Consider the following 14,659-nt stretch of genomic DNA (forward strand, 5'->3'; position numbering starts at 1 on the left):
CGATGGGAAACATGTATTGTTCTCTGATGAGTCCATCTTTACTGTTTTCCCCACATCCGGGAGAATTATGATGTGGAGAAGCCCCATAGAAGCGTACCATCCAGACTGTTGCATGCCCAGAGTGAAGCATGGGGGTGGATCAGTGATGGTTTGGGCTGCCATATCATGGCATTCCCTTGGCCCAGTACTTGTGCTAGATGGGCGCGTCACTGCCAAGGACTACCGAACCATTCTTGAGGACCATGTGCATCCAATGGTTCAAACATTGTATCCTGAAGGCGGTGCCGTGTATCAGGATGACAATGCACCAATACACACAGCAAGACTGGTGAAAGATTGGTTTGATGAACATGAAAGTGAAGTTGAACATCTCCCATGGCCTGCACAGTCACCAGATCTAAATATTATTGAGCCACTTTGGGGTGTTTTGGAGGAGCGAGTCAGGAAACGTTTTCCTCCACCAGTATCACGTAGTGACCTGGCCACTATCCTGCAAGAAGAATGGCTTAAAATCCCTCTGACCACTGTGCAGGACTTGTATATGTCATTCCCAAGATGAATTGACGCTGTATTGGCCGCAAAAGGAGGCCCTACACCATACTAATAAATTATTGTGGTCTAAAACCAGGTGTTTCAGTTTCATTGTCCAACCCCTGTATCTCCATGTTATTTCTGGCATTTACTAACAGTGTTAATATGTTAAAATCCTGAAACTGCAGCAGCTTAGAGAGTGATGCAACTTGTGCTTGAAGAGCAGCAGTGCTGCCACACACCAAAAGAATGATAGGACACGGTGTAACTCACTGAGAGGAGGAGCCTGGCGCAGGGCAGCTGCTTTAAAAAGGCCCTGCTTCTAACTTTGTCAGAACAGAAACAGAATCCTGGATGGGAGTGACTGCGAGCTTCAGCAGAGCCTGTTCAGAATCAGCATGGTAAGACAAACAACTCACACACCTTACAGTTCGGCAGAATGTTAAACAAGTGATGAATTTGTATCAAACTATCTTTAGGCTTATCACTGCTGTGATCTGAAAGAATTCAACTGATCACATAGATCATCGTAAATGTAAAGTTATATCTGTTGAGCTGCTTGTTTTCTTAGCTGTTCTGCAGCTTTAAAGGTGATTTCTTTTCAAAGTTCCATAGTTTGTAATGATCTGTTTATGATGGCTGAAAACATTGTGTAACCTGTTGCATTGACAGATTGTTAGAGACAGCATCATGACATCATGTAAAATTTTACTTTTACTTATCTACATCTTACCTAATCTTACAAATTTAGGTTTTACACAAATAATTTCCCCCTAAACTCTACAATTCTTAGGTCAAATAAATATTTCTTCACCCACTCAAACTTTAAAATGCTACAATATAAAGGAGAATATATATATAGTTTTTCCAAAAGGATATTGCTTATGTTTCTGACTTTTTAATTAGCAACCATAAAAGCAATGACATAATGTATAAATAATTAACAGTGATAAGTTGATTACTGTTGTATTACTTTATCTTAGCTCCATATCAAAGTTCAAAAAGCAGCAGCTTAACCAATAAATAAAATGTTTGGCATCTGCCAACAAAGATGAATGTGACTTTGTCTGAACAAATATTTCCCTTTTAGGTATAACTGGAAGTGGTCTATTTTAAACAACTGAGTCAGCAAACATCTTATAAAGGGACTGAAACTAAATATAGTAATAAAACAACTGGCCATTTTGGTTTTTACATATTCTTTATCTCTATAATAAAACCCATCGCCTCAGAAAAACCCACTGTTAGGACCCTTAAGACAAAAAGGTTCCAAAAGTGCTTCAAAGACCATTTGCATTTTCATTTTTTCACTTCCTAAGCTTACATCTTTTAATCAGCTTCAGTCCTAATCAGAACAATAACATTTTATTAATTTTTGAAAATATGTCTTTTATATTTCTATGCTAGTTTTTTTTTTTAAATAGCACCCCCTATTTCAGAGTGCAATGTTTGTGGTGTTTGGGGGTTTATCAAGACTATGTTGTGATGTGATAATTTATTTTGTTGCTATGCCATAATACAAATAATACAACTGATTATTTAGAGCTCTATGTTTAGGTCTCAAGCAAACTAGTATTTGAATATGCAATTTCATGAGAGAAGATAAATAATAGTATAACAAGTTATATTTCAATCCAGAGGAGTCACAGGCAGAGCTGCAATATATTGCAAAATTTGTCGTTATTGCCTTCTCACTGTGCACATAGCTCAAATAACAGTTTGGACTATGATATAAAACTTCTAAATATAAAAATACCAGCTTTATTTGCCCATAACACTTGTTGATGTTTGTTATTTAGTGCAGCAGAAAATGTTTCAGGAGATAATTAAGATGTTCTGGTAAAGTCAATAACAAATTACAACTAGATTGTTTCTGTCTAGTTGCTGGACAGACTACTCAGTATCTGGGTTCTATGATGGCAATTAATCCAAAACAGAAAGACATTAATGCTATTTAATTAAATACAGTACTTACATGTTTATCAATCTTAGTCCCCCTCCTCTTCATGCTGTACCTGCTTCTTCTTGGCTCTGTTTTTAGAAAATATGGGATCTCCTTCCACTGTTATGATAACAGGATATACACTCACCGGCCATTTTATTAGGTACACCTTGCTAGCAACGGGTTGGAACACCTTTTGCCTTCAGAACTCCCTTAATCCTTCAAGGCATAGATTCAACAAGGTACTGGAAACATTCCTCACAGAGTTTGGTCCATATTGACATGATAGCATCACACAGATGCTGCAGATGTGTCGGCTGCACTTCCATGATGCAAATCTCCTGTTCCACCACATCCCAAAGGTGCTCTGTTGGATTGAGATCTGGTGACTGTGGAGGCCATTTGAGTACATTGTCATGTTTAAGAAACCAGTCTGAGATGATTCGTGCTTTATGACATGGCGCTTTATTTTGCTGGAAGTAACTATCAGAAGATGGGTACACTGTGGTCATAAAAGGGATGGACATGGTCAGCAACAATACTCAGGTAGGCTGTGGCATTGACACAATGCTCAATTAGTACTTAGGGGCCCAAAGTGTGCCAAGAAAATATCCCCCATACCATTACACCACCACCACCAGCCTGAACCGTTGATACAAGGCAGGATGGATCCATGCTTTCATGTTGTTGACGCCAAATTCTAACCCTACCATGCCGCAGCAGAAATCGAGACTCATCAGACCAGGCAACGTTTTTCCAATCTTCTATTGTCCAATTTTGGTGAGCCTGTGCTCATTGTAGCCTCAGTTTCCTGTTCTTAGCTGACAGGAGTGGCACCCGGGGTGGTCTTCTCCTGCTGTAGCCCATCCACCTCAAGGTTCGACGTGTTGTGCGTTCAGAGATGCTCTTCTGCATGACTTAGTTGTAACAAATGGTTATTTGAGTTACTGTTGCCTTTCTATCAGCTCGAACCAGTCTGGCCATTCTCCTCTGACCTCTGGCATCAACAAGGCATTTGCGCCCACAGAACTGCTGCTCACTGGATATTTTCTCTTTTTCGGACCATTCTCTGTAAACCCTAGAGATGGCAGTGCATGAAAATCCCAGTAGATCAGCAGTTTCTGAAATACTCAGACCAGCCCATCTGGCATAACAACCATGCCACGTTCAAAGTCACTTGAATCACCTTTCTTCCCCATTCTGATCCTCGATTTAAACTGCAGCAGATCGTCTTGACCATGTCTACATGCCTAAATGCATTGAGTTGCTGCAATGTGATTGGCTGATTAGAAATTTGCGTTAACGAGCAGTTGGACAGGTGTACCTAATAAAATGGCCGGTGAGTGTATGTCCCGCTAAAGAAAAAGAACTCCAACTCTCAGGGGCTTCTGTTTTCATGTCTGGATGACATAAAAGCCTGAATGGCTGTGATGTTTTGTGAAGTGCTGGTCTTTGGAATCTCCACTGAGACCCCCATGCAAATGTTGGTTCCCTTGAACAGTATGTCAGTTACTAACCTAGGGGTCAAAGTGGATCACATCCAGGGGCCAATCTACAGGGGAGCAAGGGGGGCAATTGCCTCCCTACTTTTATGTCCTTAAAATACTTGTAATTACTAATTGCAAGTTTGTCCAAAAGCTTCCTACAGCCTTCAAAAGAAACAATAATTTACCAAAAATGTATAACTGTAGATATAACCTGAGGTCCCTGAAAAAAGTAGCTCCGGCCTGCATCAAACATCGTCTGCTCCACGGCTGCACGTGCATGTGTGTCAGGTACCTCTTAAGCCCCAAGGGGTTTTCATGAAGTTTATGCTCGAAATAACATGCCCAAATCTAATTGAGTTTGTCTCAGCAATTACAAACCCAATTAAAATAATCTTGGTATTGAATTAAAGCTAACACTCAGAAGATGCCATCAGAAATGTAAATATCACAGCTGCTACTATTGTTTCAGAGATAGTGAGGATGGAACACAGAAAAAAACGAAGATTTTTTTCCCTTGCCAGACATTTTTCTGGATTGTACAGTATATAAAACTTTTAGAAATATCATAATTAAGGCTACACATTTTTGAAAACCCTAAATCCACTTGTGGAAATTACCTGTGCAAAGATTCATGCAGATGAGGTAAACTAAATCAAAGTTACAGAGCTTTTAGTAAAGACATACCTAGGCGTTATGACACATGTTGGTACCATTTACAAAAAATTTTGTTTTTACTTGCAAATCTTAATAAACTTTTTTTTACATGTCTAAAATAGTTTGTTTTAACATATTTTATTTTTAATTAAGACATTTATTTTCCAGTGTTAGTAAAACACTGAGAAACTACTCTGTTGCTCGAACTGCAGCACATTCTCTAACAAGCAGCGTTACGCAGAGCAATAAAAAATTTTTTATTCCCTTTGGGATTAATAAAGTATTTTTTTATGGAACTGAATTGAATTTAATAACTTGAGTGTGGTTGGTCTGAAATGCAGAAACGACCCCTCCTTTTAATCCGTAGAGCCAGGGAATCAGATTATACTAAACACGTTGATGTCAGTCCCACCAATCACCAGCTGTAGAAAGACGAAGACGTGTGACACAGACTGAGTGAATGTTACGTTCTTCCAATCAAGTCCACGTCCGCTGAGACCGAGATTTGCGATGACAGCATTTTCTGGAGTTTGATTACTTTCTGATTGAACCGCCTGTAGTTTTAAGTGCTTGGTGCTCATAGAAGTGGTTTATATCAGCTTTTAGCCAAGAGTCTGACATTTTAAAGGACACCACACATCTGTGTTTAACTAAGAGCAATGAACGTAGAAAAAAAAGTTTAATTTCTCCCCCAGTTCCGGGGGATGGGTACCAAGAGGTTAATGAGGCAGTCTGTCTGTGGCCCAGAAGAGTGGAACTGAGTTGTCAGTTTGTCCAGGTGATGTTTGAACACACAACAGTAAAGTCCACTTAAGTTTGCAATGTATGAAATGTTTGCTCAAGTGACCGACGTTCATGGTGTAAAACGTTTATAAATTGTTTGACGACAGCATCTCACTCGCTTCTGATTGTAAAAGCGTTGGCATATTTCCCTTGATAGATTAGTTTACAATAAGCACCATAATGAAAAGTTTAGCTGTGAAAAACGTTTTTAGGTTTGCTTTTTTTAAGGGTTGCAGTTTCACTGACGGCTTTATATGATCGATATCACGGGAATGATTTATAAATAATCCACGTTACATCCGTTCGATCAGATTGGGAAAATAATAAATTGGCTGCCATGAGGATAAGATTTCTAAATATAACTGCTTGTGTGACCTGTGTCAATGTGATCATTTCTGGTTTCATACAGACTATTTGTGGTAAGAAGTAGGCTAAGTTTTGCAAATTTTGATGTTGCAGATCACAATGAAAGGGAAATTTAAAAGTGGAGACATTTCCAGTTTCTTTGGCAAAAGAGTGAGGGATGAGAAGGAAGAATAGACTGAGATTTGAGGAAGGAAGAATGATGGAGACCAGGAGGGTCACAGGTGAAGGAGGCCACTGAAAGTGCAACAAGTAAACAAATGAGTGAAGATAAGGAAAATGATGTTAGCGTAAGCAGTGAAGATGAAAAGATTTCAGACTCAGAGAGAGAGAAAGAGGGCAGTGCCGAGGAAACTGATGAAGGAGAGAAGGAAGGCACAGAGTCAGGAAATCCAGCCTATCCAGCTGGACCTGGTATGGATTTATTCTCGGTATAAATTCCAGTGCAGAGATATTAGATCAATGAATCACATATCTGCTCAAGTCTAATAGTGTGTTATGAAGTTAGATAGTCCAGGCTTTATAGATGTAGTTAATTTATGTTATCATTTTATATTCTAATAAAAGCAAATCCTACAATACAGAAACACAGTGAAAGCGGTATTAAATCATTCTAATTGTCACTATATATTTTTTTAGATCAGTGAACTTCATTGAAGATGTCCATCATTGCCACCCTGCCTAGACCTCTTGCGTCTCCTTTGCCCACGCATGCCAAATTTTCTAGATCCGCCACTGATCACATCAGAGCAGTTGTTAAATCTAGTTTTGTCCATTTGATGTAGGTGGCCAATGTAAAGCCAGTTCTTATTCAGCGGCATTTCGAAACAGCAATTAACAGTTGTGTTACCACTTGGCTGGATTACTGTAATGCACCTTTTTAAAGGAATCAGTGATTCCTGCATCTCTTAGCTTCAGAGGTTACACAATGCTACTGCATGTCTTTTAACTGGCAGTTTGACCACATTTCCCCATTTTTAGCCACCCTGCACTAGCTGCCTGTACATTTTAGGATTTGTTACAAAATTATTTTTATTTGATTTTAAATCTGAGCTGCTACATCCCTACACACCCTCCTATTCCCTCTGGTCAGCTGATCAGTTGCTCCTGAGTGTCCTGAAGACGAAGCGTAAGCTCAGAGGAGATGGTGCTTTTCCTCTAACAGCTCCTAAAGTACGGAATTACCTTATGTTGGACATCAGACAGCCCTCCTCCCCGTCTGTTTTTAAATCCGACCTCATCCCCCAGGCATTTAACACCATCTGAGATGTTGACTTTTTATCTCATTCTGGCTGATTGTATAAGTGTTTTGTTATTTTAACACAGGGTTATTTTATTGATTATTAGGTCCTATTGATTTTATTATTGGTTTATTTTTGTATCATATGACTGCTGTTTCATTTGCTCTGTGTACAGCACTTTGGTCCTGTGGATGTTTAATGTGCTCTATAAATAAATTTATTATGGTATGGTATGGTATGGTATGACCAAGGTTACAGAACATCACACCAAAACCTAAAGCTTAGGAAGCAGCTTAGTGGGGTCACTACAAAGGGACATGGCTGATGAAAGGAGCAGATTACACAGCTGAATTGTATATGACTAACCTTATACTTTATTATACTTACCAATAACAAATATGAACTGTTGTGCTTTTTGAATTTTGGAAAATCTGTCATATGAAAATTAATGAGTGTTTCCCTTTCTTCTGTTATTTTGCTTTATGTGGTCTACAAAAGAACACCTCTTCACTGAAGATGACCCACTCTGATTACCTGCCATTAAGCTTTATGGAAATTCAGTGTAGATCCTGCCCTAGTTTGAATTAAGCGTATGCCACATTAGCAATCTGGAATACTCTAAAAGAAAATAAAGCCAAAATAGAATTTTCTAATTGCTTTAAAAAAATGTATTTTAACAATTTAATATAAAGTCCAAACTACGTTTACACACATCCTTTCATAGTGACCCATGTTATAGAATTACACTTACCAGGACTTTAAAGGACTTTACAGCTTCCATAAGGATCCTCCAAGAAGAGAAACAGCATAGTGGTGGACAACATTTTCAGAAACCAAAGGTTTCTAGAAAGAAAACGACTATGTTGCACCTAAAGAAACACTTCACAGAGGAGCTGATTCAGATGGCCATCCTGTTAAGTCTATGTGGAGTAAGATTGAATGTGGGACTAGAGCCGTACCTGCCTCGTTCTTGGCATGAGATGATTCTGGGTCAGACCTCTGCACTGACCAAAACACAGTTCCACAACCTCCACAACCAGCACAGCTTGAATCCCAAGACTGTGGACCTGGAGCAGTTTTTCACAGCACGCAGGCTGTTAGGCTGGGTCCACTCTCTGGACAGGATACAGGTAAGGAAACATGTCGGCTTCCTTTCTGAAGGTGCATTCTGATACATTTACAGTACAAGCATTCTTAGAGGCAGGGTGTTTGTCAGTCTTATTGGTACAGGTTTCCTTTGTTGGACACTCATGTGAATGCATATGAACAGAACAAATTGTGTCCTGTTATCTTATTGGAGAAATATCTGAATACAACTTGCATGAAACACCTAGGGGATTATAAACAATTCTTCATTTATAGTGCCGGTCAAAATTTTACACACTGTCATTATCTGCATGAATCTCATATTAATTTGACGTTTTTAATGTTTTTTTTAACCAATTTGTCAGCTCAAGCATAAAAAAAAAGGTTTCTCCACAACTCGCAAAGAAACATTTAGCCAATGGTGGTGCATGTTTATATTTGAGTCTGTAGGTATAAATTTTAGAATTGCAAGAAATCCACCAGAAATGTATATGTGCTCCCAAAGTTTGGTTTTTAGATTTACTGAAGATGTTTGTTGTATGTAAACCTTTGAAAAAAGCTCTCATATATTTTACAAATAATTTACCAGCTGTTCAGTTCAAACACTTGACAATTGCATGAAATATGTACAATGAAGTCAAGCAGTCAACACCATGTTAAGTTCTCTTAACAAAGAAAAAAAAAACCGAACACATTAAAAATAGATTGCCATGAGAGGATCACGGTGTCTCATTGTGTTTTATTACTAGCGTAGTTCTCATTCTATTTCTAATTAATTTCACATAGCTTATGCTTGTAAAAAGCCTTTATCTAAGGTGTTTATTTACAGGTTCCTCAGGCAGAGCTGGAGACATGGTTGGTCCAGCGGGAACCAGGTTCTCTACTTGGGGGATTTCCTGAACAGTCCTCCCTGATAGAGAGTGTCCAAAGTGAGCCAACAGTGGAGCAAGGAGCTGTACTGGGTAGTCTGGAGGAAGATGAGGTATTTCAGATTAATTCACTGTATATTGTAAAGCATACGTTGTCTGTGTTTTAGCATTTATGTACGAAACTAGCATTCCCAGTTTACTGGGAATGAAATTGCTGGGTTGAATATTTTACTGGTTTACTTGCCCAGTCCTTCATAAAATTTAAACTAATCCAGCCATAGGCTAATTTAACACCATGGAGTTCAGTTAGGGGTTTGACACAGTTTACTGGGTTTAGTTTTCAACCAAAAATCGTTGGTTGAAGTGACTTAAGGTCTACTGCTAAGGCTACCAAATTGTGGTCTGAAAAGAATGACCTATAGAATCGAACATAATAGAAATAGCCTTTATTGTCCCACAGTGGGGAAATTCAGTTGTTAGCAGCAATGTAAAAGGCATATGGAATCATTCAGGCATCACAAGCATAAAAAACATTAAAAATCAAAAAGTAACAGTAGACTGTGCTGTTAAAGAAAAAAAAAACATTAGAAAAAGAAATACTGTACAGTTATTAAAAATGGCATAATCAGAATAAATGAAATGTGCAACTAAGTAGGGTGATAAAATTTACAAAAAGCTCATTTGTAATTGAGCCTCTAAAGGAAAATCAGTAATGTTTGGGTTAAAATTAATACTTCCTATTTTCAGGTAAATTTTCATAAAAATATTACAAAGTAATAACCTATAAAATATTATAGCATTTTTTTTGTGGTAAAGAATTATTAATGTGAAGATTTGACAACATACAATTAAAAAAAGCATATAAAAATGTTGCTTTTAATCTTTTACATATACCAGGCTATAATAACCAGATCATAAATAATCTAGTTTGCAGGAAGGCTATTGAAAAGAAATTATGTAATGTGTTTTTGGACCATAAAATGGAGTGGCATTTTGACAAAAATATGGCAATTTAAGGGCGAAAAATGTAAAACAAAATATTATATATTTTATAGGCATTATTAGGACTCATGCTGGTTTAAACTTTTAAGAAAAAAAGTGTAATAGCTAATTTTTTATGAGCATGTGTTTGTGCCCTTTCATAAGGGATTTAGAAAATATGACACTGCAAAAAACAATAATGCAAAGAAATTTGTTTGGCTGCTAATGTTTTATATATACCAGGCTCCAATAATCAAATTATAAATAATAAAATTACACGATTTAAACTGAAAATAGATCATTTGTGTTTCATCCTAAGAAAAAAATTACACATTTCAAAATTTCAGTTATGTGGATGTTTAATGGACTGAATTTATATAGAGCTTTCATGGTCATATGGACCAGTCAAAACGCTTCACACCACATTTACCCATTAACCCAATCTCATGCATTCATAGATCAAACCCGGGGCTGAGTGGGTTGCCCAGGGGCGCATCAAAATATAGTAGGAGGAAAGTGGAATCAAAGTCACAACTTTTGAGTTGCAAAACAACTACTCCACCCACTGAGCCAAAGTCACCTGAACTGATTATGTTAATAATAATTCATCCAGTTTTAGGGCTTAACTTTACGGGGGCACATTTTGTGCAGCTAAAAACAACAATAATGTTGCAAATTTTCAAGCTAAAAAATATAGCTTTGTCAGTCCCCATTTATGACCAATTATTTGGTCCCAGTGTGAATATTGAATATGGCTAGGACTAGCCCGCGCTAACTACACAGTAGGTAAAAGGTTAATATTATTTTAAATAACCAAGATGGCTCTCTGAAGATAACACAACCCATTGACATTAACTGTATTACTATAGATCATCATTTTAGCATCTCAACATTTCTTATTTCATCCAGGGGAAGACGTTCATTGAAGTCTGGTCAGGCTCTTGAATAGTTCAAAATGCTGTCATGGATGAATGATGAGCGCCTTCTAGTTCTCTAATCCTTCAAACTGAGTCACAAATTTTGGCCCAATGTTTGCTTAAAACTAACTTCTATGACAGTGACAGAAATGCAGCATTTAGGTTAAAGAAATAACCCAGAAGTTTTTTGTGTAAGATATTCAATTGTGTTAACTGAAACAGCTTGTGATTTCACTGTGACTGATATGAATAAATAAATAATAATAATAATAAGAATACTCGTACACATACTCGTCGTCTTCCACTTTATCCGGGACCGGGTCGTGGGGGCAGCAGACGCCCAGACGTCCCTCTCCCCAGACACCTCCTCCAGATCCTCCGGGGGGAGCCCAAGGCGTTCCCAGAGACATAGTCCCTCCAGCGTGTCCTGGGCCGTCCCCTGGACCTCCTCCTGGTGGGACGTGCCTAGAACACCTCCCGAGGAAGGCGTCCAGGAGGCATCCGGTATAGATGCCCGAGCCACCTCAACTGGCTCCTCTTGATGTGGAGGAGCAGCGGCTATACTCCGAGCCCCTCCTGGATGGCCGAGCTCCTCACCCTATCTCTAAGGGAGTGCCCAGCCACCCTACGGAGGAAGCTCATTCCGGCCGCTTGTATCCGGGATCTCGTTCTTTCGGTCATGACCCAAAGTTCATGGCCATAGGTGAGGGTAGGAACGTAGACCGACCGGTAAATCGAGAGCTTCGCTTTTCGGCTCAGCTCTCTCTTCACCACAACGGACCGGCACAGCGCCCCCATTACTGCGGCAGCCGCACCGATCCGTCTGTCGATCTCCCGCTCCATTCTTCCCTCCCTCCTGAACAAGACCCCGAGATACTTAAACTCCTCCACTTGAGGCAGGAACTCCCCTCCAACCTGAAGAGGACAAGCCACCCTTTTCCGGTCGAGAACCATGGCCTCGGACCTGGAGGAGCCAATAAGAAGAATAGGAATAGTAAATAAGAATATTTGCAGTGTTATGTTGAAAAGTGTCTACTCTATAATGAAAATTGCTTGGTTTTTAACACCTCTGCAATGCTCTGTTCAAGATTCATTTGTAAACCTTAGGAGTGACTCTCTGAAACACTACAGTGGTTGCCAGGATACCAGTAACCCTCCATAATCCAGGGAGTGAACTAATGTAATGGTTTTGTTTTGGATAGTGACAAAACCTGAACTTGGAGGCATGTGAGACACTGAGTGAGGCAGATGAGTCACCAGCCAACCTCACTCCAGTATAGATGATGTCACTGGAAAAACAAAGCAATGGAGTCAGTTTGCCTGTAACACAACAGAGTGGAAACACTTTGCAAATTAGATTTTTTAGCTGCTGTTGTTTTCTGTATTTCACACTTTGACTTGATTGTGGAGTAAAAAATAGAAATCAAAGATTAACGTATGTTTAATTACAATAACGTGTGTTTCCATTGCTGCATTTTTAGATATGATGCAGCCTATGTTATCTCCTAGCTATCCTGCATGTTCAGACTTTCATGTTTTAGTTAATCAATTTACTTTTTAAATGTCCTTTAGTCCAAAAAGACACTGCAGCTGTAGGAATCTATAGCAAAGTTTTCATCACTGTTAATCAAAACTCCAAACATAACTTCCAGGTCACCCGTATGTAGGTCACCCATGGAAAAATGGCAAGCATGACCAATGTTGTCCGTACAGTGCAGTCAACCAACATAACTTCCACAGTCATCCTTTTTAAAGCTCTGGGTTGAAGCAAATAAATAATACAGAAACAGGCTGATAATCAGTTCATGTGGCCTTAACCTCCATGTTCCTATTTGCTTGGCCTTCTTAGCAATACTACAGACTATATTACTTTGTATACAGCTATAAACACACATCCTGACCAAACACAAATCTGCCTCAACATTCAGTGAACAAATTAACTCTATCATACCTAGATAGCACATATGTTTTCACCCATCCACAAGGATCAAGTTCCACAACGTCAGAGTTGTTTTTGCCGGATTATTATGGAACATTTGTGCATATTGTTGTGTTCATTGGGTAAGGTTAACCCTAACCCCACCCCTGATAATCTAACAATTTCAAAAGGTTACAGAGCCATTTTAAGGCTGTCGAACTCCAGTGCAGTGCAAAGAGACCCATTATTAACAAATGGGGAGTAGTGTAGTAGTGGTGAACCTTCCAAGGAATGGCCAGCCTGCCAAAGGTATTTAAAAAACTCATATAGGAGGTCACAAAATAACCTAGAACAATATCTGAAGCACTGCAGGTCTCACTTACAGTTACGATTAGTGTTTGTAATTCGACTCAGTGTTGACACTAAAAGAACAAGGCCTGTGTTACATTTGTAAAAAGACCTTTTCATGATCCCAAAAACTTTTAGGAAAATTTTCTAGGAACCGATGAGACAAATGTGGAACATTTTGAAAGGTGTGCATCCTGTCACACCTGGCATAATAGTAACAGAATTTCAGACAAAGAACATTACACTGACTTCCTGTAATTGATGGTGCCATGAATTCTGCTCTTAAGTCAAAAATCCTTTGCTTGTGACTTTTAGCTGAAGTTTACTTGAGTGCTGCAGCAAGACAATGATCCAAGGCACACCAGCAAGCTCCCCTCTTGATGGCTTACAAAGTCAGAACTTAAATCTGGCTGTGATGCAGTGGTATGACCCAACGTGGCTAATTTAAAGCAACTCTTCAAAGAAGAGGCGGCCAAAATTCCTCCAAAGGATCTAAAACATTCAATACTGGTTACCACAAACGCTTGAATGCAGTTTCCGCTGCCAAGGGTGGCACAACCTGTTATCTGCATTTTGTTAATAACTCGGGTTATATTTGTTATACATTAAAATGTGTTTGATAACCTGAAACAGTTGTGTGACTAAAATTTTGTCCAAGGCTGCTCAGTTGGGTGGGATAAGTGTCTGAATACGAGCTGAACCGCTTTTCTCACACAGAGGAGACAGCTACAACACACAGCGATCTTGAGCAGGTTGTTCTACTGGCCATGCTTCCTTTAAATGAAAGTGTACAGCAGTATTTTTAAATCTTTCTCATGTATTAAATATCAGTATCAGGCTCGCAACCCAACAGCCATACAGTCGTACATAACATTCCTTATTTGCATTCTCCCAAGCTTGTGACTGGCTGTCATGTTTTGAAACTTGATCACTACACCATCACATCTTGACTCGTATTTATATGTCAGAGTTTTGCAATCCAGCCTGTTTATTCCTGTTACCTATAATCACAAACAAGCCAAAGCTTTCATATGTAAACATGTGAAAAAGTGTCAGCTGATATGTCCTTTCATTTATTCTGCTGTCTTTCATTAAATGTGCCGACCCATTGCTGTTTATTTTATGTCCTTTAAAGTTTCTTACATGTAATGTTCAATTCATTACATCCTTCGATTTAGACAGACCAGATACGTTGGATGAAATGATAGGGTTGAATCTTGAACTGTAATTCCTAAATATAACAAGGTGTCTATCATTTGCAACATCTTTAAATAGTTGCCTTTCCAGTCCCACTGACAGCTGTTAACAAAGGTTATGAACAATAAGTAAAACTTAGATGTCTTCTGGATGCCATTGGTTTGCCAATTGGTTTCGCTACAATTTCGCTTAGGTATGAGTGTGTGTGTGCATGGTTGTTTGTCGCATGTCTCTATGTTGATGTAATCTGCCTCTAGCCGAATGTCCACTGGAGATAGACACCAGCTCCTCAGCAGCCCTGCAAGGATAGGTGTGTACAGATCATAAAAGGATGAATTAGTT

General features: G+C 38.9%; 1 protein-coding gene across 4 annotated transcripts in view; it reads left to right on the top strand.

Annotated features, from left to right (window-relative positions):
- The window catches only part of LOC124862740 (PRA1 family protein 2-like), a 34,968-nt gene that overhangs the window by 13,615 nt on the left and 6,694 nt on the right, over positions 1 to 14,659 (top strand). The window contains exons 1-4 of one of the 4 annotated variants that reach the window (XM_047356830.1): positions 869 to 932; positions 7,500 to 8,131; positions 8,917 to 9,069; positions 13,436 to 13,750. In XM_047356830.1, the coding sequence (XP_047212786.1) occupies positions 7,862 to 8,131; positions 8,917 to 9,069; positions 13,436 to 13,450 (438 nt within the window). In that variant the 5' untranslated portion in view covers positions 869 to 932; positions 7,500 to 7,861 and the 3' untranslated portion in view covers positions 13,451 to 13,750. Of the gene's footprint in view, positions 1 to 866; positions 933 to 7,499; positions 8,132 to 8,916; positions 9,070 to 13,435; positions 13,751 to 14,659 lie in introns of those variants that run through there. The other 3 variants (XM_047356827.1, XR_007036995.1, XM_047356829.1) reach the window with 3 other exon arrangements.

The sequence above is a fragment of the Girardinichthys multiradiatus genome, chromosome X (genome assembly GCF_021462225.1).
Source record: "Girardinichthys multiradiatus isolate DD_20200921_A chromosome X, DD_fGirMul_XY1, whole genome shotgun sequence".
In the NCBI taxonomy this organism is placed as follows: Eukaryota; Metazoa; Chordata; class Actinopteri; order Cyprinodontiformes; family Goodeidae; genus Girardinichthys; species Girardinichthys multiradiatus.